Below are 25,998 nucleotides of genomic sequence, written 5' to 3'. Positions count from 1 at the left end.
GATTTAAGTAAAAGCGAGTGAGCGTAGTACTTTGTGATCGAAAATCAGGAAAGGGTTGAAAGGAAAGATATACAAGAGTATGGTAATGCCTACATTGGTATACGGCGGTGAAGTGTGGCCTGTAAAGAAATTTTAAAAAAGAACATGAAGGTAGCTGAAATGTGTAGCATGTATAAATTCCTTATAACCATTGAATATTCAATGTATAAAATTTAGTTGGTACACCCTTAGGCTATGTATAAAATACCATTGAGTTTCTATTTATATTGTGACGTATGCGTCTGGACACATCGAAGAAAAATTCCAATTTCAACTGCGAAGTAAAAATATAGATATATTTGGTTTATATTTCGTCTTGGTTCTTTTCTAGCTAAAGAATAATCAAGGTCGAATTACCCTGAACGCGTCTTTGAAAAGAATTCCGATTGACTAGTCCCTTTGATTGATACGAGGGGTGAGAGGCAACAGAAGAAGCCGGTACGGAGCGGAAGCAAGGTCAAGTTTTAAGTTAGGTTTGGAAGAGTTTTTGAAGAGCAAATTTGTTGATAGAAAAGTGAATTATACTCGAATGTAATGTGTCAATTTTTGCAAGAGTAATCATTGTTTTGTTTTCGTGCAGTCTCTCACCTAAGGGATTTGAAGAACGACGTTTCCAACAACTTTAACAGATACGCACATGGTTTCATTGCGCTTAACTTTTAAAAAGCCAAGTTTCAAAGGTTGTGTACCAGTGCCCAGCTCCCACCCTCATTTTGTTTGTTCCAGGTCATTCCAGAATATCTTTGTAGTGTGAGATGCATTTGTTTGTGTTGCAGTGAATTTGAGTCCAGTTCCAACCACCGAACTTTTAAAGGAAAAAAAATAACATTTAGTGAAATTCAGGTAATTTTTTTTTGTTGAACTTTTAAAGTAAAAATAGACATTTTCCATCAATAGTTGTTTTCATAACAAGTTAAGAAATTGTAATAAATAAAATTATAAATGTTAGGGAGTGGCTAAGCTGTCATATTAATTATTCTCAAAGTTTTAAAATTTAATATTGGCATATGACAGCCAGCTTTATTTTCTTGACAATTGGTACATACCTAACAATAAATTTAGATTCTGTTTTGTTTTGTTTTAAAAAAACAGGTTAACCTTTATGCATACTTCCATTTAAAAAGATATTTTTCATTTGTAATAATTTATTTCTGCTACAAAATATCGCCAATTGACAATTGTAAGTTTTTCTAGTATCTCCAACTTCTAGAGTTTGTAAACCGATAGTAACATAGTAAGTTTGTTTTTGTTTTTTATTTTTTTATTAATATTTATATTTGTAACTGTTTGTGGTGAGATAACAAATCCCAGACGGAGACGTGTACCAAGAGCAACTTAGATAGAATAAAGAAAACTCAAAGAGCTATGGAAAGACAAATGTTGGGAATATCGTTGAGAGATAAAAAGAGGAACGAATGGATAAGATGCAAAACCGAAACAACAGACGCTGTCGAACATGCATTGAAATTAAAATGGAAATGGGCTGGGCATAACGAAAGATATCAGGATGGAAGATGGAATAAAGAAATTGGCCGCTGGAGACCATATACTGCAAAAAGGTCAAGAGGTCGACCGCAAATGAGATGGAAAGATGACATTGAGCAAAGCGCAGGTCCAATGTGGAAAAGACAAACAGAAGACAGAGACAAATAGAGACAAATGGGAGAGGCCTATATTCATCACATGAATAGATTTTGGGTTATAGATAGATAGATAACAATAAATATTTAATTTTTTTCACTAAAACAAGTTGTTTATTTCCTTCTAAAAAAGTTTTTAACCCCCTTTTTTATATTTTTTAGAAAAGAAAGCCTTTCTTCCACCCAGCAGGAATATTCTTGTAAGCGGCGTCCTTACTTCAAATAGCTTAAGAACCTTCTTGTGTTGTGTTTGTTCATTTTTGTAGTTACCTCATTCCAGTCCCCTTGACATTCACTTATCTACGACCCAGCTCTCCAAAAAAAACTAAGTAGCCGTTTGTCAACGTTTTGGCTTGTTTTGCTTACTCTGTCATCACCCCAGTAATTTCTGTCCCAAATTTTTAACCCTCTATAATGATCCCAATATGGTAGGCAAAATAATCGTTACAAATGATAGTTTTACGATGGATGTTATGCAAGACTAGAAGGGAAATGATCAGGAACGACTTGATTAGGAAAGAAGCCGAGACGAGTACAGTCTCAAAAAAGATTCAAGAATAAAGATTGCAATGGTTTGGTCACGTCAGACGTAGAAATCAAAACTATATGGGACAGAGAATAGAGCTGTTAGAAGTTGATGGAAAGAGAGGTAGAGAAAAATCGAGAAAGTGAAAGAACTGTGTGGCAGAGGACTTAAAAGAAAAAGATGATAGAAAGTCAGGTTAAGTTAGGTTAAGTTAGGTGAAGAAAACATGATAGACAGAAATGAGTAGCGATGAAGAAAAGGGAACAGCGGCCCTGAAAAGGTAAAAGCTGAGAAAGAAAAGAAAAGGTTTATAAGATGAGGTAATTTTGGTCTAATGATAACTTAAATAATTATTTTAAGGTTTGTGGCTTGAAATTGTTAAATGTGTGCGTGTTTCTGCTAAATTACTTAAAGCCAGCTTTAAAAACGAGATATTATTTGCCATATGATCCAAAATAATTTTACAAAATCTCTAAAAATTATAGTGTGCTCGGCTGCCATTTTTAGTGACTACGTCACTGAACCACAAAATCAATGAACAGGTGACAAGTTCATTTTCCCAAAAATGTGTTATTTTAAGTTTTGTGGTTCAGGAAACTTTAGATGAGACAACGTTAAGAATGTTAGCTTAAATATGATTATTTGACCAAACTGTACCTGTTTTTTTTTTATCATAGAAATAAAAATTTGACCAATCACACAGGTATGACAAAATTAATCAAAAAAGCACCCAGTCATGATCCTCTTACGGCTATAATACCAAAAAATTTACCTGAAAAGAGAATAACAGGCTAATACTGTATATTTTCAAAACTATTATTAACATTTGATACTTTTCTCCCATATGGAAAGTCATCATCATCATTGGTGCTACAGCCCTATAAAAGAGCCTCGACCTTCCCAAGTCTATTACGCCAGTCAGTTCTATCCATTGCCAACTGTTGTCAGTTTGCTGCGCCTATTTGTCTACCATCCTCATCTACACCATCCCTCCATCTGAGTTTTGGTCTACCCCTATTTCTACTTCCCACAGGTTGTGACATAAGGATTCTTCTAGGAGGGTTGTTCTGCTGTGATCTTGCCAGATGTCCTGTCCATCTTAGTCTTCCTATTTTTATAAAGGACCCCATATGGAAAGTAGCTAAAATAATATTATGGTGCCAAAACCTAACAAAGACTTAAATGAGGTCTCGTCATACCGTCTGATAAGTCTTCTGCCAACTCTTGCAAAGCTTTTTGAAAAGATCCTTATATTGAATCTGTTATCTTGGAAAATAACTACCAATTTGGCTTTAGACAAAAACATAGTACCATCGAGCAAAAACATAGAGTCGTCGGAACAGCTAGATATGCCGTTTAAAACAAGCAATACAGATTAGCTGCCTTCCTAGACGTCTGGCCGCCATTTGGCGTAATGGTTTCAATTCTAAAATCAAGTCCCAGGTAATTCATCTCATAACCACAATTTTACAATCATATATAATAGATATATTCTATTTAATTAATCATGACGAAGCATGCACTTCACTATATCCTCAAGGCAGGAGTTCCTCAAGGTAGTGTACTCTGCCCAACCCTATTTACTGTACACGGCTGATATTGATACCACAAATACGATTGCTACGTATGCAGATGATAGTCATAATGGAAACTCGTGCGAATCAAAGATTAGCATCCAGAAATTTGCAAAACCACTTAAAGTAAATCGACTCAGATCACGTTGACGTTAAAAAGAGAGAACTGTTCTCAGGTATCTTTAAACCAAAAATTAATACCTGTTAGGAACGATGTCAAATATCTGGGTATCCACATAGATCATCATCATCATCATCATCATAAGTGGCTCGACAATCCGTTGTGGATCTTGGCCTGCTCACAAAGAAGTCGCCACTCCTGTCGATTCCTGGCAACTTCCCTCCATCTTCTAACCCCTAGAATCTCTAGGTCTTCTTCCACATCATCAATCCATCTCATTAGTGTTGCCCAAATGCAAGAACAAGACGAGACTTAGACAGTCTTGGTCTTGGTCTTGCGCCAATACACCTGGTCTTGGTCTTGGTCTTGGTATTGCACTTCCGGTCTTGGTCTTGGTCTTGGTCTTGCAGCAAGAGTCTTGCAAGTCTTGCAGTTACCCATTAGCCTATTGCTATTTATTAAACGTTACTAGGAAAGTTTGAAGCCACGATCTAAGCGATCCGTACCTATGCTCTAACTAACCCAGCTATCTAATACGCCCCATGAAAGTCAATCAAACATGGTTAAAACACAAAAAAAACCGAATTAATAACATAAACTTGACTGTATTTTAAAGAACATTTTCTGTCTAGAAAGGTATTGATGGACCTCCACCATATATGAAATGGAAATCTTAAAAAAGATTGGTACGTGGCAAAAATCCAAATACAGGTATCAAGGGCACATATTCTTTAGGTGATAAGATAATAAACTATAATCCACTTATTAAAGCAACATAAATGTTATTAACAATCTTAGCTCTACTTTTATATAAAAAACTAACTTGAAAAAATAAAGAATAGGTAAGAAAGTAATGATAATCAAAAGAAGTTATTTTAAATTAAGAAGATATCTGCTTAATAAATATATTAATTTACCAAAATAAAGTAGTAGGAATATTTTTTTAGGAACCAGAATTTTGGTTTTTCAGGAAGAAATATTTGTAATTCTTTTTTGTGAAAAGATATTAGATGCTTCCTTAAACCTGAAGTGTTTCTGTTTTTCATTTTCATCTTAATCTTTTTATGTAGGCACAATTCAAACAAAGCAATTTGGAATGCATAAATTATTTCGAAAAACTAATCAAATTTGCTTTTAGGTCTTTTATATCTATAATTCCAACGCTCACTACTCCGACTATTTTAAAACTATTTGAATCTTTGTCCCCCATGTCAAATTGTAAACTTGTCAAATGAAGTTTAGTGATGTCGAAAAAGTACCTACTACCTACTATAAATGTCCGTTACTATTCAATACCCTAAGTATCTAATAACAAACCGAGAATTATAATGTATCATTACTTCGGTATTTTGTTTACACGGTAAGCTACATTATCTGTTATTAATAAACTTTTGAATATTATCGCGCTCTTTCAGTAAATTTGGTTTAACCGAATGATCTCATCGCACACTCAGCAGAAACAATGTTTAGTCTTAGGCTGATAAGGTTTGTTTATTTAGATTCCTCCTAACTAAATTATAATGGGAAAAAAATTGAATTATTAAGTGGGAAGGTGTCCGTGTTATATTTTTTAACTAAGGTGACATATTTTTAAAAAATTTCGATACGATATTACTGTCGACGTATCAATGCAAGATTATTTTATGATTAGAGGGCGGCTATAAATCTGGACAATTAATTTCAGAGTGAAGAAATCGTATGCTAGAAAAGAATGTACAAAATATTTTATTTTTACATTGTAATTATGATCTCTGAGCACTGTCAAATGTGTTGTTTTTAATGAATATTTTGATTGATGATTTTGATGTATGTTTATGGTATTGTTCGTAATGCGCATAAGTCCAGTTTTTTAAATTTTTATTATATATCTTTTTGCGTCTCATAGAGTATTTAAACATATACCCGAACTACAATACTCGCTAAAACGACACTCCGTTCTAACTGCACGACGCAAGAGTCTCGCAGACTTAGTCTTGTTCTTGCGTAAATCTTGCACGGTCAGTCTTGGTCTTGGTCTTGCTAAAATTAGGCGGTCTTGGTCTTGGTCTTGCGAAAACGCAAGAACAAGACCAAGACTGCAAGACCAAGACCGATTTTGGGCAACACTACATCTCATTCGTGGTCGTCCTCTGCTTCTTGTGCCCTCTGGTTTTGAAAATGTTAATCTCTTCGTGTATTCGTGATCTGACATCCGAGCAATGTGTCCAGCCCATCTAAGTCTCTGCACTTTAACGAATTTCGCAATATCTGGATCGGTGTATAACTGATACAGTTCAAAGTTGTATCTTCGACGCCATAGCCCATTTTCATTTACGGCCCCAAAAATCTTTCTAAGAATTTTTCTCTCAAAAAAAAAGATAGATAATCACCCAAATTGAGGAAAATATATATGGTCAAAATCACCACATGCTTTACAGGAAAATGTGCTGGTTTATGAATCGAAAGTCAGGTGTATGTATCCAAAACAAACTCTCTAGACAATATACTACTACTGGTATGGACATATGATATTCAAATCTGGGCAACTTCCAGTAATACAAATATGCAAAGACTACAAAGGTTTTAATCCAAAGTACTTCGTGATTTCTTTAATGCCCCATAATCTATGCTAGTCATCATGACCTGAATGTTGAAACTGTTAATGAAGCAACCGCTACTCAGTGTACAAACTACCTCAAGAGACTATCGTCTCATTCAAACCCACTCGTCAATGACCTCCCGACCCCACCACTGCTAAGAAGACTAAAAAGGATGGATCCTTTAGATCTCACCACCGCTAAAAACTAGATAGAAGTTTGTATACTCATTTGTATAAAAATCAGAAATTTGGTAATACAAACTAAATATATATGTATAGGTAAAGTGTGCTCACTAATGGCTATCAACTACAACACAACAGACTGCAAGAACTAAAGAAAGTTAAAAAACAATTTTGCTCAAAATTAAAATTTTGGGATTAATTTATATTTTCACATTTATTGAACAATAAATTAGTAAACTTAATTTTTAATTTAATTAATTATAATAATAAACATTTAACTTTAATATTTTCGTAATTTTGTAGTTTATTTATATTTACCTTAATATTGATGATTTCCAACGATTCCTCATTAAGTACGGAAATGACTGGAACGGATTCTATTTCAGTCTCCCTAAAAGTTAAAAAGAATAAGTATAGTTATTGACTGCAAGATGCTTTTAACACTACGTAGACAGGTGGATAGTTTTCATCATAACATCAAAAAGTCACCAAACTCGTATACATACTTTGGTATAAACTCAATCTAAGTTTAGAACTCTTTCCCCATTCATTGAGCAGAAAGTAAATGTTTATTTTTGGTCGACTAAGTAACATTGGCAACGACTTTGGAGGTATTTCTTTTAAATCAATATACGAGGGAAGCTCAATAAATTCTCGACCTAATATGTAAAATAGATAATGTCGACTTTAAAACCCTTTTATTTTTAATTAATAATTTAAAAAAGATCTTTGGGTTGTTTGTTCTTCTTTTTTAATTTGCTGGTTACATTTTTTCAGAAAAATTGACCAAAAAAAGTCATAATTATTTAACACACCAATCTTTATTAATTTTTTCAATATACAAACAATTAAAAATTATATATTACAGTGTATCGTTATTAAAATTCACATTTACGAAATCATTGTTAAACAGATGCCAAAACGTCAAAATCTATAACTTTATATACTTTCGTGTCTTTTTATTAATTTAAGGTTTTGGTTTTATTTTGGTGGTTTCGTTAAATATAGAGCGTTTTTCCCATTAGTGACGTGGCGTAATATTGTGATTTATCCTACCTGTGGTATATTCTTTAAAAAAGCATATTCGTTTAGACCATACGACAAGCTCGGGTTCGTTCAGAAAATTATTCCCATGAAACTTTTTTGCACAATCACTTTCATGAGATACCCCAAAATAAGGTTCACGAGGTCGACCAGGCGAAAACACTTTTCTTACACTAAACAAATTGTAACAATCAATTTTTTTGTCCAGGACAAATTTTTTTTTATGTTTTAGATCATTCTGAACAAAATAGGTCTGTCATAGTTTTTCTTTAAACTTAATCGTTTTCAAGTTATAAATAATTTAAAACTGAGAAAAACGCAAAATGACGATTTTCAAGGCTCAAAAACACAAGTAAAAAACATTTTTGAATTGACCAAGGACCAAAATTTAATCTCAAACCTTGTTCTGTAATTTTTTGATAAGTATTTTGGACCTATTTGATTTTAAAATATTGATTTTCAATCGTTAATGAAGCGCTTCTGATCGTAATCATCCGTTAACACCAGTGGTACAAAATATACAGATATCTTTTGTAGGTGCAGTAAAGTAAAAAGTAAAAACGTCTCAATTTTAGTTTTTATAATATGTCAAGTGAAAAATAAAATCTTGTAAGTACCACTGGTGTTATTGATTCATTAAGCAGCATACATTCCTCGGGTCAGAGGCCCCCTGGCTGGATTATGTTGCTCTCCGGGCGTAATCATCTTAATGACAACCTTGGTGCATAAATAACTAATAAACCATTGTTTTTAATTGATAATGAAGCGCGTATGACAGAGCAGGCGCTTATTTGTACAATGAAAATTTAAACCAGCAAAAATATGTGCCCTATATCTTGTTTCTCTCTATTATACAGGCCGCAGCTCCAGCCCGTCCTGTCTTAAGCGCTGCATTAACGATTAAAAATTATTATAAATATTTTAAAATCAAATAGGTCCAAAATACTTATCGGAAAATTATAGAACAAGGTTTTAACTTAAATTTAGGTCCTTGGTCAATTCAAAAATGTTTTTTTACTTGTGTTTTTGAGCCTTGAAAATCGTAATTTTGCGTTTTTCTCAGTTTTATATTATTTATAACTCGAGAAAGATCTAGTTTAAAGAAAAATTGCAAGAGACGTATATTGTTTAGAATGATTTAAGCAATTTAAAAAAAAATGTGCAAGCCGAAAAAATTTATTGTTATAATTTGTTTAAAACAATTTAAACAACTGTTCGCCTGAGCAACCTCCTGCATATGGGAATATTTTCCGAACGAACCCGAGCTTTTTACCTTATCTAGGTATAGTACGGAGAATTATATCTATCCATTATTAAAAGAGGTAAAAGAAATAAATTAGACTTACTCAAAATCCAATTTTAAGAGGTAAATTTTAAGAGGTAAAATACTAGTAGACAACAAAAAAACCCAATTCCTCACCTACCAACTAATGTAGTGCCTATAAGCCCCCTTTTTTAAAGTTTTATGTCTGTTTTGTCCGGTTAATTGTGTTCTGTTTGTCCCTAATTGTGTTTTAGTTTTATTATTTTAACATTTGACATCACAATTCTCTGTCTAGCAGAAATTAAATGCTTTTATTCAAAAGTTGATAATTACAAGTCAAAGAAATTGCACACCCACAAAATAGTACAAGTACTTTCATTCATTGTCATATAACTGTCCTCTTTCTGTATAAAAATTTTCAATAATTTAACACACATTTCAAAATATATCCCTTTAATAAATATAAATAACTTTAATAATTTAAATAATATAAAACATCACTTTTCTTTCAACAAACAACAACATATACCTTAATCCTATATTATCTGTTAACATCCCTCCCACCAAGAAACTTCCTCCTAAGTTGTCAGACAGTTACAACATTGACCGAAGATCACCCATTATCAGCAATACGGGATAGTTTGAACTATGTATCACCAATCACTATATAAAAACTCTTGTACCGGAATGTAAGTAGTACTTTGTTTATTTCTAATTTATTACAATTCAACAGATTTTTTCTCTTACCAATTTGTGGGTTGTTACTTTGTCTGCTAAAGCAATTTTATGCATATTAATAAACACAGACATGTAATATTGGCATAATTACTATAACTTTTTTGATCTATATCCTTATAAGACAGCACCCTAATATGGACTTTTTATAATTTCAGCATTTAATTGACTTTGTACCACTGACCTGATGATGCTTTGCAAATTTTAGAAAGCGAAACCGGTCGTCTTGTAACTCTACCGTGCTACAATAATATTACAAGGCCAGAATCGCTCGTTGTCGAAGAGAATAGGGCGGGGTTATAGAAACTATATCGTATTTTAAATTCAAGCACAATTAGATAATATGAAATTATTATTTATTATTGGACGCCACCCCTGGTTTATCCTCGAAGGGGAAGAGCAAAAAAAAATTAAGATTTATTGAAAGTTTACAAGAAAACTATTCTTTATTATTTCTTAGTAATGAACAAAAAGAAAACATTAAAAGTTACGTCATCCCAAAGGGATTCCAAAATATTATTTTATGTTAACATTATCATAAACAAAAAATCTTTGTATCGTATTAAATTAAGAATTGGTTATAAAGAAAATGAATGTATATATATATTAACCCCAAATTTCGAAATTTGTTTACATTGAAAATAATATAGTTATTTATCAACTAGGAACAATGAAGAAAATAAACCTTTAAATTAAATTAGAACACTTCACTATATTTTCATTTTTTTTTGAGTTCATAATCATTTCTGTTGTCTTGAAAGTAGGTATAATAAAAATTGGTACAACCTTAATCTGCTCTGTTTCTCTTCTTATTTAATCAGTCACCAAATTGATTCAGCTACGTACTATATCAAATCACCACCATCCTAGATAAGAGGGGTTAGGGATTCCATAAAAAGATACTGCTACTGGGCCATGATCTGGAATAACTCCATAGCAATACTATCTTGCGACGAGTATTAGAAATATAATATCAGCATTATAGCCTCTCCAATAAGGGTCTAAAAGAAATAAATATCTATCTGAAATATGGACAAGAAAAGGATGTATTAGCTCACCTCTGAATTGAGACCCACTTTGGAAACACGTCTTAACGGTTGGACGGTCTTAACAGAAAAGAGCGAAGCGCTATCATGGCGCCTGAATCTGGAAATTGGGCGTGAGTGACAAGTTGAAAAATATGCTCATCTACCGGATATATTTGGGAATTACAGAAGAATCCTTGAGTCAGCTACAGGTAGGTACTTGACAGATAGATGGGGCTATTAGTTTTATTAAAAAAAAATATAATCGAAATATATAATGAGTTTCTTTTAAATCTTTTGAAACGGTTACACAGCCCTCCCACGATTTCAACTGGGTACCAGCGTGGAATCGGACTAGGCATGGTGGCACACCATACTAACCTTTTCAAAAGTGGGAATAGATATACGGAGAGGTAAGACAAACAGAATGGACAAATATAGCTACAATCTGGACTCACAGAATCCTTCTTTCACAACTCACGTGGGAACAACTCAAAGATTTCAGAACAAAGCGAAACAGAACGCATAGAAATGACTCAACTATAAAAATGTAAACAAAAAAATTGCATGCTCACTCTCAAAATGCATAGGGTATTTCACCTATAACCAATATCATGAACAAAGCGGAATAAAACAAAACATATCTACAAATCATTATTTGAGACCAAATGCTCGCATTCAATCGAAACAATATAATTAAGATATTACCATTTGAAATTTCATAAGTAATATAAAGCAAAACATACTAGTGTTGTCACCAAGATACAAAACAGATAATTTACTGCGTAGTCGTTATGAGACCTAACACAATAAAACACAAAAAAAATAATGTTATCGTTTGTTCGGAAGCGTAGAGTCTTTCATCTATGACTTAATCCACGAATAACATAAGAATAATAATACAATCGTATCATTAACGCCATAAGATACAAAATGCAAATGTGTCATCGTTTGTTCGGAAGCATAGAGTCTTTCATCTATGACTTAATCCACGAATAACATAAGGTAATAACGCAGCGCGTCATTATAGACACATTTAGAAATACACAAATAAAAGGAAAGAGTTACTAATAGTTCAAAATTGGGTACATTAAAGTTCTACAAAGACAAGCCTTAATAAGTTTACTGGGAGAGGTAGACATCAGAATTTCTGTAAGACACATCTATATTTAGAAACAAAAAAAGCTGATGTTTAGTTATTAGTATGACAACTAGAATTTGTGATAACTAACGTGTATCATCCGCCTATAATAGGGACAACATCGGTAGGTCAACTTCGGGTAGGGTCAACTTCGGGTAGGGTCTAAATAATTCTAGATTACATAACTAAACAGGTATTGGAGAACTAAAAAAAGTTTCCGGACGCGGGAGGCTGTTATTCTAGATTTATTACTGAAATACAATTATGAATGGCTTATCATTCCGACGAGTCAACTAGCGGGAATCCGCTTACTTCATCCCTAGCCTTCCTCAGTGTCTGGCCATTCAGAATATAGGATGTTAGACAGCAATAATCTTTTCAAACATTATTTTGGGGGGTTTCGAATAGAGAGTCGAAATTCGAAGATCTCCACACTAAGAGTAAAACTTAGGCAAATGAACAGATACTATAATGAACTATCATTGGTAACTAGACAGAGGAATCTTGATATCTTTGGTATAGATACCAAAAAAATTACTTGGATTTATAAATCCGTAAAATAAGATAAATTGAATTTTGTATCCACTTGAAGACAACTAAAGGTATGTACAATTTATTGTAATATAAACTAACATAAGCATAAAAATATCACATTCTACCAAGGCATTCTAAAAATAAAATGAGATTAAATTTTGCAAACACCCTTAAAATCAATATAGGTTCTTGGTCGGGGTAGCACAAACTCAAAATCTCGATCAATACAAAATAGAAAGAAAATGATACCGAAGTAGAATAAGATAAGATAAAAATAAAAATTATGTCGAAAAGAAATACGACATATATATATATATATATATATATATATATATATATATATATATATATATATATATATATATAGACATATTGAACACAATAAATGATCAATATTATAATAATAAAAAGTAAAACAGTTCAACGAACTGGGGTGCGAGCCAAACTGAGTTGCTCTGGAGATCGACGTGCGGAGTCTCCTACACTACTTCCAGAGGCTCGTCTCTTTGCGACAACATCTGAGATACACAAAATTATTAATTGGAATAGGGATAGGTCCACTAATCCACTTGACTATAGCAGGATGCTCCCTGACTAATAGTCAACACCACCGACATAAAACAAGGGTTGTCGAGACAGCTCAAAAAAAAATTGAAACGTGTCAACTTCCTGAAGGGAAAGAAGCACTAAGGGACAGATTTGCCGAAGCAAAGTGGTATTCAATGTACTAAGTACTAGGGTATCAGTGCTGTACTGACCCCACGCCAAAAAAATTTGGAAAGGAAACGAATCCTCTCCAGGATAAAGTTCGCGTTAGCGCAACTCTTCCTGTACACGGGCCACGGAGGGGTTGAATAGTCGCTGGAGAAGGTAGCAAAGATTAAGTACGCAAAGGCGTAAAGGGGATCAACTAAAAAATTAAAAATTAAGAATGGACTGAACATTTTAGAAGAAAGGTATTACAAATTTAAGAAAACAGATTTATTCGGTTTCAGACAAATCTGAATTATCCGACGAAACACTGACTTAGATAAGTTTTAGGTCTAAATAAAACAAAACAAAAATAGACAAAAATCACGACATATTTACATACAAAATTAAACTGGATGCTCGATTTAATAAATCGACATCAGGTACAGTTCGTTGGCTATTAGGCACAACGACCAATGGCAGATTTCTATAAACATGGCTCTAACCTAACCAAAAGTGTGGAACAGACCAGTGTTAAAGTTTCTGAAAGCGAAATGAAGGATGCTTCCAGCTCAACAAAGGCGGGTGGCCAACTAAATAGCTTTAGCAAGTTTCGCTATGGTTATCCACTAGGTAGACAACCTAAATAGCATCAAACAATAATAAAGTTGACTATGACAGTCAAGCAATGAATGAATTTCCAACCACTGGTTGAAAATTAAACCAACGCAAAAGAAGAAAGACAGGATGGCCAATAGTTCCATAGAAATATCCTCTGGGATTGATCACAGTGAAAAATTTCCAACAAGGAGACTCTCAGAAGGACAAAAGAAGAAAATAAATCCAAACCGTTAATACACATTCTTGGAGAAGAAGAAAGAAAATGGGTATATGGCATACAAGCCACAATCGCTTCACAAATAGTTCAGTCTAAGACTGATGTTTCCAAAAGAAACAAAAAAAATTGTAAGAGTCTTCCACGAAACAAAAACTTACGATAAGACTTAAAAGGAACGGAAGAATCATTATAATCTTCCAAAGGAATAGAAAAATATTACAGTCCATCGTCAATAATAAAAAATCATGATGTTGGATGTAACACACCACAATAATAAAAAAAGTTGAATAGAAAACATTTTTGACACCTAATTGAATCCAATATGGTCGTCATACAAATCACAAAGAAATGTTTACCATTCTTTAGCAGAACTCCAACAGAGTCAAAATAATATAAACTTTTATTTCTCAGTGGGTCATTTAACGGTAGTACCAGAACTATTTCAATTGTTAAACAAACGTGGTCTTAACGTCGACATAAAGATAAAAGATAAATTCACAATAGGCGGCAGCGGGTTGTTTCACCTCTGTATATACAAAGAGTCACAATAGACAACAGCAAACTACTTCAACCTCACTTGTACCATATCGTGAACACAAGATAATAAATGAAAGCTTTTGAGCCTTAGCCAAAAGTCTCAAAGCAAAAGATATATGTGGTCTAATAAACTATTAGAAGACCGCAAAAATGTCAACGACAAAAAAAAAAGAAAGCTGCTGGGTATACCAGTAGTCTGACATCACACAAATAACTCAAGATACAATAATACAGGTCACGTGCCTGTACGTCCTACAGGACATCTCGAGAAAAAAAGGTAAAACCACAAAACAAAAATAAGTTCCAGTACCAAAAACATACTTCTACTACATCTGACCACACAAAGACATAAAATTAACATAACAGAAGGAGAGTAACAATATTTCCGCTCTATATTCTCAACAAAGACGCCTTAGGCAGAGAAAAACGAAGTCATATCATTACTTCCTTATACATTCAAAACAAAAGAACCATGGACTGTAAAATATAGAAAGCATTTTCCTTTTCAGGAAATAAAATTTTCTTTTCAAGGTACGAAAAAGTTAAACTATGAAAAAATAATTTTTTAAAATAAACGAAAAACAAATTAAAAAGAAAATTTAACAGATAGCAGACTAAACATAAACATCTTAAGTTAAAGAGCTCAGCTTTATATCCTCGCAAAAAATATTTCGCGTAATTATTCTGCACGAAACCAGATAACACATTTTAAAATTACGTAGGGACAGCCTGTATATAGATATAATTCCCAGCTGCGAATAAAAACCATGAATCAAGGTTAAGAAATAAAATTCACTTAATTGATTTTTCAAATACCGAACGCTAAGAGCCATTTCGTTTATTTAAAATAAACACATTGAGGAATATAATTATTATGGTTCTATCAACAAATAAGACTGAACTGCAAAGAAAGCCATCGTTTAGATACGAATTAATTTATGGACATAAACAAAATTTCTCTAACATGGAATGTTTATTCTAGACGAGTTTGGAAAAACACCGCATTAAGAATACCGACAAAAAGAAATTAAGCAGTGAATGTTTACATCACATCATTCCAAATACGTTTTATTTTGATCTCAGAAAATAGACGGAAATATTTCTACGTAATTTTACAAGATTAAAAACGAATACATATAAATACTTTGCAAAAAATTCTAAAATAGTAGCAGTGTTGATTGAATGAAAAATTGGATAAAACAAATACACAATTTAACCAAAAAAATGGTTTAAAACATACAGACTTAATTAACCACATATACAGGGGGGTACAAAACAACTAATAATATTGAAAAAAACTGAAGATACAGGAATATTCAAAAGCCCCACACGCTGGGCGACATTTTGTAACGAAGGTACAAATGGAGCAAATCTAATACATGCCCCACGTTGGGGGGCGCCATTTTGTAACTCTACCGTGCTACAATAATATTACAAGGCCAGAATCGCTCGTTGTCGAAGAGAATAGGGCGGGGTTATAGAAACTATATCGTATTTTAAATTCAAGCACAATTAGATAATATGAAATTATTATTTAATATTGGACGCCACCCCTGGTTTATCCTCGAAGGGGAAGAGCAAAAAAAAATTAAGATTTATTGAAAGTTTACAAGAAAACTATTCTTTATTATTTCTTAGTAATGAACAAAAAGAAAACATTAAAAGTTACGTCATCCCAAAGGGATTCCAAAATATTATTTTATGTTAACATTATCATAAACAAAAAATCTTTGTATCGTATTAAATTAAGAATTGGTTATAAAGAAAATGAATGTATATATATATTAACCCCAAATTTCGAAATTTGTTTACATTGAAAATAATATAGTTATTTATCAACTAGGAACAATGAAGAAAATAAACCTTTAAATTAAATTAGAACACTTCACTATATTTTCATTTTTTTTTTGAGTTCATAATCATTTCTGTTGTCTTGAAAGTAGGTATAATAAAAATTGGTACAACCCTAAATCTGCTCTGTTTCTCTTCTTATTTAATCAGTCACCAAATTGATTCAGCTACGTACTATATCAAATCACCACCATCCTAGATAAGAGGGGTTAGGGATTCCATAAAAAGATACTGCTACTGGGCCATGATCTGGAATAACTCCATAGCAATACTATCTTGCGACGAGTATTAGAAATATAATATCAGCATTATAGCATCTCCAATAAGGGTCTAAAAAAAATAAATATCTATCTGAAATATGGACAAGAAAAGGATGTATTAGCTCACCTCTGAATTGAGACCCACTTTGGAAACACGTCTTAACGGTTGGACGGTCTTAACAGAAAAGAGCGAAGCGCTATCATGGCGCCTGAATCTGGAAATTGGGCGTGAGTGACAAGTTGAAAAATATGCTCATCTACCGGATATATTTGGGAATTACAGAAGAATCCTTGAGTCGGCTACAGGTAGGTACTTGACAGATAGATGGGGCTATTAGTTTTATTAAAAAAAAATATAATCGAAATATATAATGAGTTTCTTTTAAATCTTTTGAAACCGTTACAGTCTTGGGTAGTAAAATTAAGTTGATTGTGAGTAAGTCTAATTTATTTTTTTTACCTCTTTTAAAATGACTCGCACAAGCAACACATTCATGATTTCTATCCATTATTGTTTTGTGTTTATCCGTTTATTGACTCTTATGTTTTTAACGCATTACATACTTACTTAAAGCACATGTAATGGTGGCAGTTAATAACTCCGTTGCCTTTATCAGCAAGATTTAAATTCATTGTTTTTTTTTGTAGTTTTGCTAATTATCGTATATTTCTACTTGTAAAATAACTGTCGACAACCTTCAAGAAAGAAACTGTTAAATGTATTGTAACTAAACAAATTCATAACCTCCGCCTTTTAAGAATTAAAACATCGTAATTTACCGTTATGGTAGTATTTTAACCAAATTGACAAAATGTCATACATCGACTATTATCTATGAAAAATGTCCACCCAAAGATACCATAAAATAATATAATAACAGAAGTTTATTTCTAATTTTATAAAATAATGTTCGTTCTTACAATATTAATTGTTGCGTGACACCGCAGCATACCTCTAATAATCCTAAATAACTTAAAGGACTAGACAATAATTATAAAGGACTAGCTATAAAAAAAGGTAACTTTTAGTTAGGACAGCGTCTTCTCAGTAGTACACCTGAGGCTACCTTACCGTGCTGCACGTTAGCTTGGATGATCCACACCGTTGTGTTAATTGAGGGGAGGTAATACCCTCCTCAATAATTGGTAATACCTATGGGAGGAAGAGGGATTGTCACCCAGGCACGCATTCTCTCCCCCAGAGTACTCGCAACCAACGAGCGAGCTTTCTTATGTCCTGGGGAGCAAGATCTCTGGGTCCGCCATCTCAGCAGTAGGTGGCACAGAAATGGGGCTCTCTGTAGTCTAGCCCTCTTTCTGGCCAGCCTGCTCTGGCTCTGGGAGAAGCCGCCTTGACTACTGACTATCGTCTCAGGACCCATCTACACGAGCCTTTGTTTGTACTCGAGGACAGTGATCTTGGCCTCCACCTTAATGTAAAAGCGGAAACCCCGAATATTCAGAAAGTTAAGAGCTTCAAGGTCCATATCAGGCGCAAAGATCTCTCATCTTCGCGCCGGTCCAAGACCCACCATTAACGGTAGAGGGCATGCATTTAGTGCTTCCGAGTTGATCAGCGTAGGGCTGGTCGTCTGATGACGTCGCCTCGGGATATATATATATATATATATATATATATATATATATATATATATATATATATATATATATATATATATAGAGGCGCGAGTGAATCATACAGAAGAAACCTCTATTATGGCCAGCCACACGCCCTCACAGGGTCCGATTTGGTCGATTGTTCACACGAGCCAGTCGAACAAGGCCTGATCGACAGCTATTACCATCAATCGACCTTCCTTCAGACGCGTGGTGAGTCCCGGCAGGGCAGTCTTCCCTGAGGGCCGCCCCAATCATGCGGCGGAGTCTATTCCCCATAACCACTCAAGCAAACGAACCTCTAGCAGTCCCGACACCCGTTACGGTGCATGACCTCTTGCGCTGTCGCTCTCGTTATTCGAGAGTTGTTCCTAAAGATCTGGGCCTCTTCTTCAATAAGAAGATTTGGACATTGAGCCTTGGGGACATTGCTGAGCCCAGTTCTAACATAGGTAGAGGTAACGAGAGAAGCTCGAGTAGGGGCAGGGCCGTCGTCCCCAAGCCAGTGCCAGTCCCAGTCCATTCTGCATGGCCGCAACCGAGTCCTCACGTGCATCCTGAATCCCCAAGAGGGGGATGAAAATTAATTATAATTTTGATTACAAAACGGTCTTTATTCAATGAACAAAATAAGCCTATTCGTCGCTTTTATATAGGCATTACAGGCGAATGCATGTAGACAGCTCTGCGCGACGCCACTTTTTACTGCTTTTTACTGCTACTTTAACTGCTACTTTTTTAATGCACAAGTATGTATTTAAAAACTACACATCTTCAGCTACAAATTCTACCCAATCTCGTTTTGGTGGAAGTATTTTCCGTGTCATGAAATTATTTGTAATATGACAGTTTAAATTCAGTGTTTCTTAGATATTTCAAATGCCTCATATTTGTTGCCAATACTCAAAATTGAAATTTCATGTTATAAATTTTAAAGATTAGGCTCAAACAATGAAAATTCCATAGCGACCAGTTAATGAAAGCGATAAATTTTATTGATCTCATGAGAATCATAAACAAAAGCAAAAATATAGCAGCATTTATCTAACAGCTTTATAGAAACTGACTCGATTTGAAGCAAAATTGAACAATTGCATAGAAATGCATACTGCATTGAGCACCTTTAAAACGCATTTTAATTTTTGTCTATAGAACAGTCTAATCAAAAGATATCGAATTTTTACTATCGAGTTGATACAAATTTCATTTAAAAAATTGATTTCGCGCGCGTAACTGACATTCACAATCACCGGTTGTTTCAAGCGTTGTTTCTGAAAGAACGGTTTATTCCACAAGTGCTTACAAACATTTTTGATCAAAATTATCTTAGCTACAGTTCTTGTTTGAAATATAACGTACAGATTCTTGGGAATTCGATTTCCGTTTTCTCCCCTACTAAGGGAGTTTTAGGGGGAAGCTCGGAGATAGGTGTGGCAACCTTAATAGTTCCTTATTTGGAGTCTTAAAATTGATGACGTCATCACTGTAATGTGTATCATCTTGTATAATGAAATTTTATTGTAAAATGTAGAACATTAAATTTAAAAATCGACGTGTTTTAGATATTTTTTTAAAAAGGCTTTTCAGTTAGGAAATATCGAATTTATTCCATACTTTACGGACACACTGTATATATTATATATATATATATATATATATATATATATATATATATATATATATATATGTGTATATATATATGTATATATATATATATATATATATATATATATATATATATATAAATGTGTATATATATGTATAAAAAAAAAGAAGTACTTGTGACTCGTTTGGAACAAATATATAACTTTTTTGGATGGGTTGGAGTCAATAAAAGGGCTATTGGTTAACTATTTTTTTAATCTCGAGCTTTCAATTGTGTTTACAATTATTATCAAGAGCTAAAAAAGACAAAATATCTTACAAGGTTAAACTAGAAAGAAAAAACAATTTTTGTTAACTTACCAAATAAAAGTTAGTTTAGTAAATAAAAATTGCTGCTAATACATCTTAAAAATAATTAATATAAAAATGTCTTAATCTAATAAATGCTTCTCTGAAAATTTTTTATAATTTTGAAAACATTTTTTTTAGTACAAAAATAATTGAATTTATAAATAAGTTAAAATAGCAACCAATTACAAATAAGCCTCAATGTCATAAATGCCAACATAAAATTTTTATTTTTGACAATTATATTGCCAAAAGTAAAATTTAGTTTAAACATTCTTTTTTGTTTAGTAACAAAAAAGAAGAAGATTTATTCACCGTTGACAGATGTCTGAAAAAATGTAACAGATATATGGAGAATTAAATATGACATTTTACAAGTTTTATATATAAATCATAAAGAAAGAATATAATTATAAATTTTGCTTAGATTTTGAATTTCTGATCTTTTGTTTAAATTATTATCACTTTTGCTAATACAAACCATTTCCAAAAAAGTCCTTTTAAATTTATTACTTTCACTACATAAAATTTTAATGTTATCAAAATCCATAATATGGTCTTTATCGATTACATGCTCTGCCAAAGCACAAGATGGTTTTTTAATTCTGCAATCACTTTTGTGAGAAATAATGCGATTTGAAAGATTTCTTCCGGTCTCACCAACATATTCAGCCTCACATTGAGTACAACTAATGCTGTATACTAAATTCGTTTTTTCAAATTTGTCTATAGGATATTTAGTTTTGGAATATAAAGATGAAATAGTTTTGATGTTCTTTGTTGCTATTTTTATATTGTCAATAACCTTTAGTGTTTGTATTAATTTAGGTGTTAATGATGGTATAAAAGGTAGTGAATGATAATAGATGTTCTGATTGTTAGATACAATGTTTTGAGATTTAGCAAAAAATGGTGTTAAGTTATTTATATTACCAATATTAGAAAAAAGCATCATATGTAGCATATCTGGAGGATAAGAGTTTTCAATTAGAATATTTTTTAATAATTGAAGATCTTCTTGTAGATAATCTGGATGAGAAAGTTTTAAAACACGTTCTTTTAATCCTGTTATAAGGTTCATTTTCATCTTATTTGGATGATGAGAGTAATAGCTTATAAATCTATTACTACATATGGGTTTTCTGAACCATCTGGTTTTCAAAATATTGTCTGTATTTCTTACAATTCTCATGTCAAGGAATGGTAGAGAATTATCTACCTCTTCCTCAACTGTAAATTGTATTATGTTGATTATGACTGTTGAAAATGTTGACTGTTTCATGTTTTTTGTGTTTAGGAAGTGCCAAAACTAAATCATCTACATATCTTTTAATAAAAGGAATGAAAAAAGTGCAATTACTGATACAATCACTGATAACATCATCCATGACATAGCTACTTAGAACGGGTGAAAGACTAGATCCCATAGGACTACCAAAAATTTGTTTATAAAAGACACCATTAAATATAAAAATATTAGAATCAAAAACAAAGTTGATAAGTGTTTTGAAATGTAATTAGTCAATATTAGTGTGTTGCGATTGAGATTTCGCAAAGATAATTCTGCTTTTTTCTAATATTGGTAATATAAATAACTTACACCATTTTTTGCTAAATTTCAAAACATTGTATCTAACAATCAGAACATCTATTATCATTCACTAAATTTTATACCATCATTAACACCTAAATTAATACAAACACTAAAGGTTATTGACAATATAAAAATAGCAACAAAGAACATCAAAACTATTTCATCTTTATATTCCAAAACTAAATATCCTATAGACAAATTTGAAAAAACGAATTTAGTATACAGCATTAGTTGTACTCAATGTGAGGCTGAATATGTTGGTGAGACCGGAAGAAATCTTTCAAATCGCATTATTTCTCACAAAAGTGATTGCAGAATTAAAAAACCATCTTGTGCTTTGGCAGAGCATGTAATCGATAAAGACCATATTATGGATTTTGATAACATTAAAATTTTATGTAGTGAAAGTAATAAATTTAAAAGGACTTTTTTGGAAATGGTTTGTATTAGCAAAAGTGATAATAATTTAAACAAAAGATCAGAAATTCAAAATCTAAGCAAAATTTATAATTATATTCTTTCTTTATGATTTATATATAAAACTTGTAAAATGTCATATTTAATTCTCCATATATCTGTTACATTTTTTCAGACATCTGTCAACGGTGAATAAATCTTCTTCTTTTTTGTTACTAAACAAAAAAGAATGTTTAAACTAAATTTTACTTTTGGCAATATAATTGTCAAAAATAAAAATTTTATGTTGGCATTTATGACATTGAGACTTATTTGTAATTGGTTGCTATTTTAACTTATTTATAAATTCAATTATTTTTGTACTAAAAAAAATGTTTTCAAAATTATAAAAAATTTTCAGAGAAGCATTTATTAGATTAAGACATTTTTATATTAATTATTTTTAAGATGTATTAGCAGCAATTTTTATTTACTAAACTAATTTTTATTTGGTAAGTTAACAAAAATTGTTTTTTCTTTCTAGTTCAACCTTGTAACATATTTTGTCTTTTTTAGCTCTTGATAATAATTGTAAACACAATTGAAAGCTCTAGATTAAAAAAATAGTTAACCAATAGCCCTTTTATTGACTCCAACCCATCCAAAACAGAGACATTTAACATTTAATCTCTAAAAACGAGACGAACAAGTTGGATTTTGCGGATGTCAATTTTGAGACTCCAAAAAAGGAGCAATTAAGGTTGCCACACCTATCTCTGAGCTTCCCCCTAAAACTCCCTTAGTAGGGGAGAAAACGGAAATCGAATTCCCAAGAATCTGTACGTCATATTTCAAACAAGAACTGTAGCTAAGATAATTTTTATCAAAAATGTTTGTTAGCACTTGTGGAATAAACCGTTCTTTCAGAAACAATGCTTGAAACAACCGGTTATTGTGAATGTCATTTGCGCACGCGAAATCAATTTTTTAAATGAAATTTGTATCAACTCGACAGTAGAAATTCGATATCTTTTGATTAGACTGTTCTTTTGACACATATTTTTTTTAAAAAAGCTTTTCATTTAGGAAATATCGAATTTATTCCATACTTTACGGACACACTGTACATATATTTAAATGATTTTACAGTTTAATATTAGTTATTATCAGTTAAATATTAAATAAATCTTGAAAGATAAAAGTTGCTTAATATTAATATAAAATATCAATAAATAACTAAGTCACGTCAATATTGTTGTGCAACCGACGAAAGGGAAACAGCCGAAGGGACAAATATTTTCCATGGGGATACCTGTTTTTTATATAGATATATTAAGGACTTTCTCATTTTTCAGTGCTTTAGTTCTATTATTCCATGACTAACAATAAATATAATATTGAATATAAATATTAGTGTCAGCAAATTGTTTCTTTTCTGCCGAAGATGGAATTGACCGATATAAGCCAAAAATTCAAACAAGTCCCTTTAAACTCTTTAGTTCCTTGGTCTTAAATAAACGTTTTTCGGTTTGCAGGCCGACTTATAGATTCAAGACTATTCAATTTGAAATTAAAAAGAACTTAAAGAACTGAAAAAATGACTTATAAAATGACTTATAAAAAATGACTTAAATAAATTTTTTAAGTTATCTATGAAAAACACAAATATATACTACTAAAAGTAAATAGATTTTACACTATTTCACTAATTAGCTTTATGGAAGAGAAAGACTTTTATTGTGTCGACTATTTCCACGAAGTTTGATGATAATTAGATATTCAATCACGTGTAAGAAGTGATTTTAAATAAACTGCCCAACTTACCTTTGAGACATAGGTCTTACTCTAACAGCCACTTTTAATCTAGTCATCTTTATACAATTGTTAGAATATATTCACAGTCTTGAAACCACTCAAATAGCTTTCACTTAAACATTATTTCTGTTAATTTAGATACGCGTAAACAACACTGGACCGCATCTCTAGGCCGTTGAAGTATTGCTTAGGCGTCACGACGGACGCCGTTGTTGCACTACAGGGAGTTATTTTTAGCCGGCTCTGTCTTCGGTTAAATTTTAAGAAAAGGTAATTGGCCGAAAAGTTGCGATACTAATTGATGAATCGCTAGCAAGTATTGGGAAATGTCCGTTGGTATTTTTCAAAGCATTTATAAATGTAAAGCTTATAGGAAAGTAATTCGACAAAAATATAGAAACGAAAAATAAAATTAAGTAACCAACAAACGGTACAAATGAACAAAAAAATTGTACAAGCTATATGCAATTGTGTTTGACTAGATAGGTCTTCAAAATTTTACTCCGTGGATTTTTACTACAAAAGAAAGTTCTCTTGTGGAAAAATATTTTACATCCAATATAGTATTTATTAGTGGTAAATGTATACATGTAAGTGTTAGTACCATCTAGAATAACGTTTATGCGAATTTAAATAGTCCTTTTCGAACTTGGTGGAAGCTTTTCAAAATAATTTCTTTACCTTTTTTACATAATTTAGCCGAATTTATTCCACCACGAAAAACATTAAACACAGTTTTATTCTAATAATTCATATAATAAAATTATAACTAAAATAGTAAAATATTCATATAATAATTATAACTAAAATATTGATTTAGTAAAGTGTGATTTTTAGAAAAATTTCTCTTAATTAATTTTTAATCTCAGGGCTATTTTTTGATCAGTGAGTAATAATATAAATAATAAAGGTTGTAAAGTTAAAACAATCCTTGTAATTAATATTTATTAATACTGTAATTTGTAATACGTATCTATGGTTTCACGTACAGATAATATAATATGTACCGTAAAACGGGGTTACTTTGCACTGAGCCGGGTAACTTTGCACCAAACGTGTAAAAGTATATTTTCTGTAAACCTAAGCTCAAGTTTGTTTATATATTTGTACTACCTCTAGAGCACATAGGCAACATCGCAATACGTGAAGAAGTTAGAATATTAACCTCGAAAATCTATTATTTTCTAACTTTGCAAAATCATACTGTGCAAACAGTCCCAGCGAACACAAATTGGTAAGTACACGTCTAATGGCATATACCACAATCGATTGCGATTTTAAGTTGTTAAAATAACGGTTTTAAACCAGCATATCAATAACAAAAAAAAACATTGTTTACATGTGCACTTAACACGTCAAATTGGGTATACTTTGCAACGCCAATTTGCAAGTGGTGCAAAGTATCCCCAAGAGTAAAAAGTTAATAGGAAAATGGTTTTTAGGAAATGCCCAGACGTTATAAAAGGAAACTGGGATCTCGCAAATATGCAGACTACTTAGAAGAAGATTTGAAAGCATGTCTGTCAGCAATAAAAGATGGCATGAGTACAAGAGTTGCCGCTGAATCCTTTAACATTCCAAGGAGAACTATTTTTTACAAATTAAAAGGAGTACACGCTGGAAAACCTGGATACCCATCAATATTCTCTTATGAAGAGGAAAGGTGCTCCGTACAATGCCTTCATAGCCTTAGAGATGCTGGATTTCCTGTTACTGAAATGGAATTACGACAAATAATCAAGACTCATTTAAAACGCCAAGGAAAAAAATAACTCGCTTTAAGGATAATACTCCTGGTATGGATAGCCTCAAACATAAAAAGAAGTAGAGCAGCACTCAATGCAGACCAAATGGATGAATACATACAAAATTTAAAACAAACCTTAACTGGTGTGGAGCCACATGCTATTTTTAATTATGACGAGACGAACTTAACAGATGATCCCGGACAAAAAAAATTATTAACTAAACGTGGGGTTAAATATCCTGAACGAATTTATAACTCTTCAAAAAGTAGCATTTCTCTTATGATGTGTGGAAATG

The 25,998-nt window shown here is 32.2% G+C and overlaps 1 protein-coding gene across 1 annotated transcript in view; it reads right to left on the bottom strand.

The window, feature by feature from the left end:
- The window catches only part of LOC140441335 (uncharacterized), a 180,664-nt gene extending 156,529 nt beyond the window's left edge, over nt 1-24,135 (bottom strand). The window contains exons 1-2 of the mRNA XM_072531987.1: nt 23,965-24,135; nt 6,980-7,052 (exon numbers count right to left, since the gene is read on the bottom strand). Of these exons, the coding sequence (XP_072388088.1) occupies nt 6,980-7,052; nt 23,965-24,011 (120 nt within the window). The 5' untranslated portion in view covers nt 24,012-24,135. The remainder of the gene's footprint in view (nt 1-6,979; nt 7,053-23,964) is intronic.
- Between the last annotated feature and the right edge of the window lie 1,863 nt (nt 24,136-25,998).

This window comes from Diabrotica undecimpunctata, chromosome 5 (assembly GCF_040954645.1).
Source record: "Diabrotica undecimpunctata isolate CICGRU chromosome 5, icDiaUnde3, whole genome shotgun sequence".
NCBI classification, from domain to species: domain Eukaryota; kingdom Metazoa; phylum Arthropoda; class Insecta; order Coleoptera; family Chrysomelidae; genus Diabrotica; species Diabrotica undecimpunctata.
Note: the sequence above shows the minus strand (reverse complement) of the source record. Positions and strands in the feature narration are given on the sequence as shown.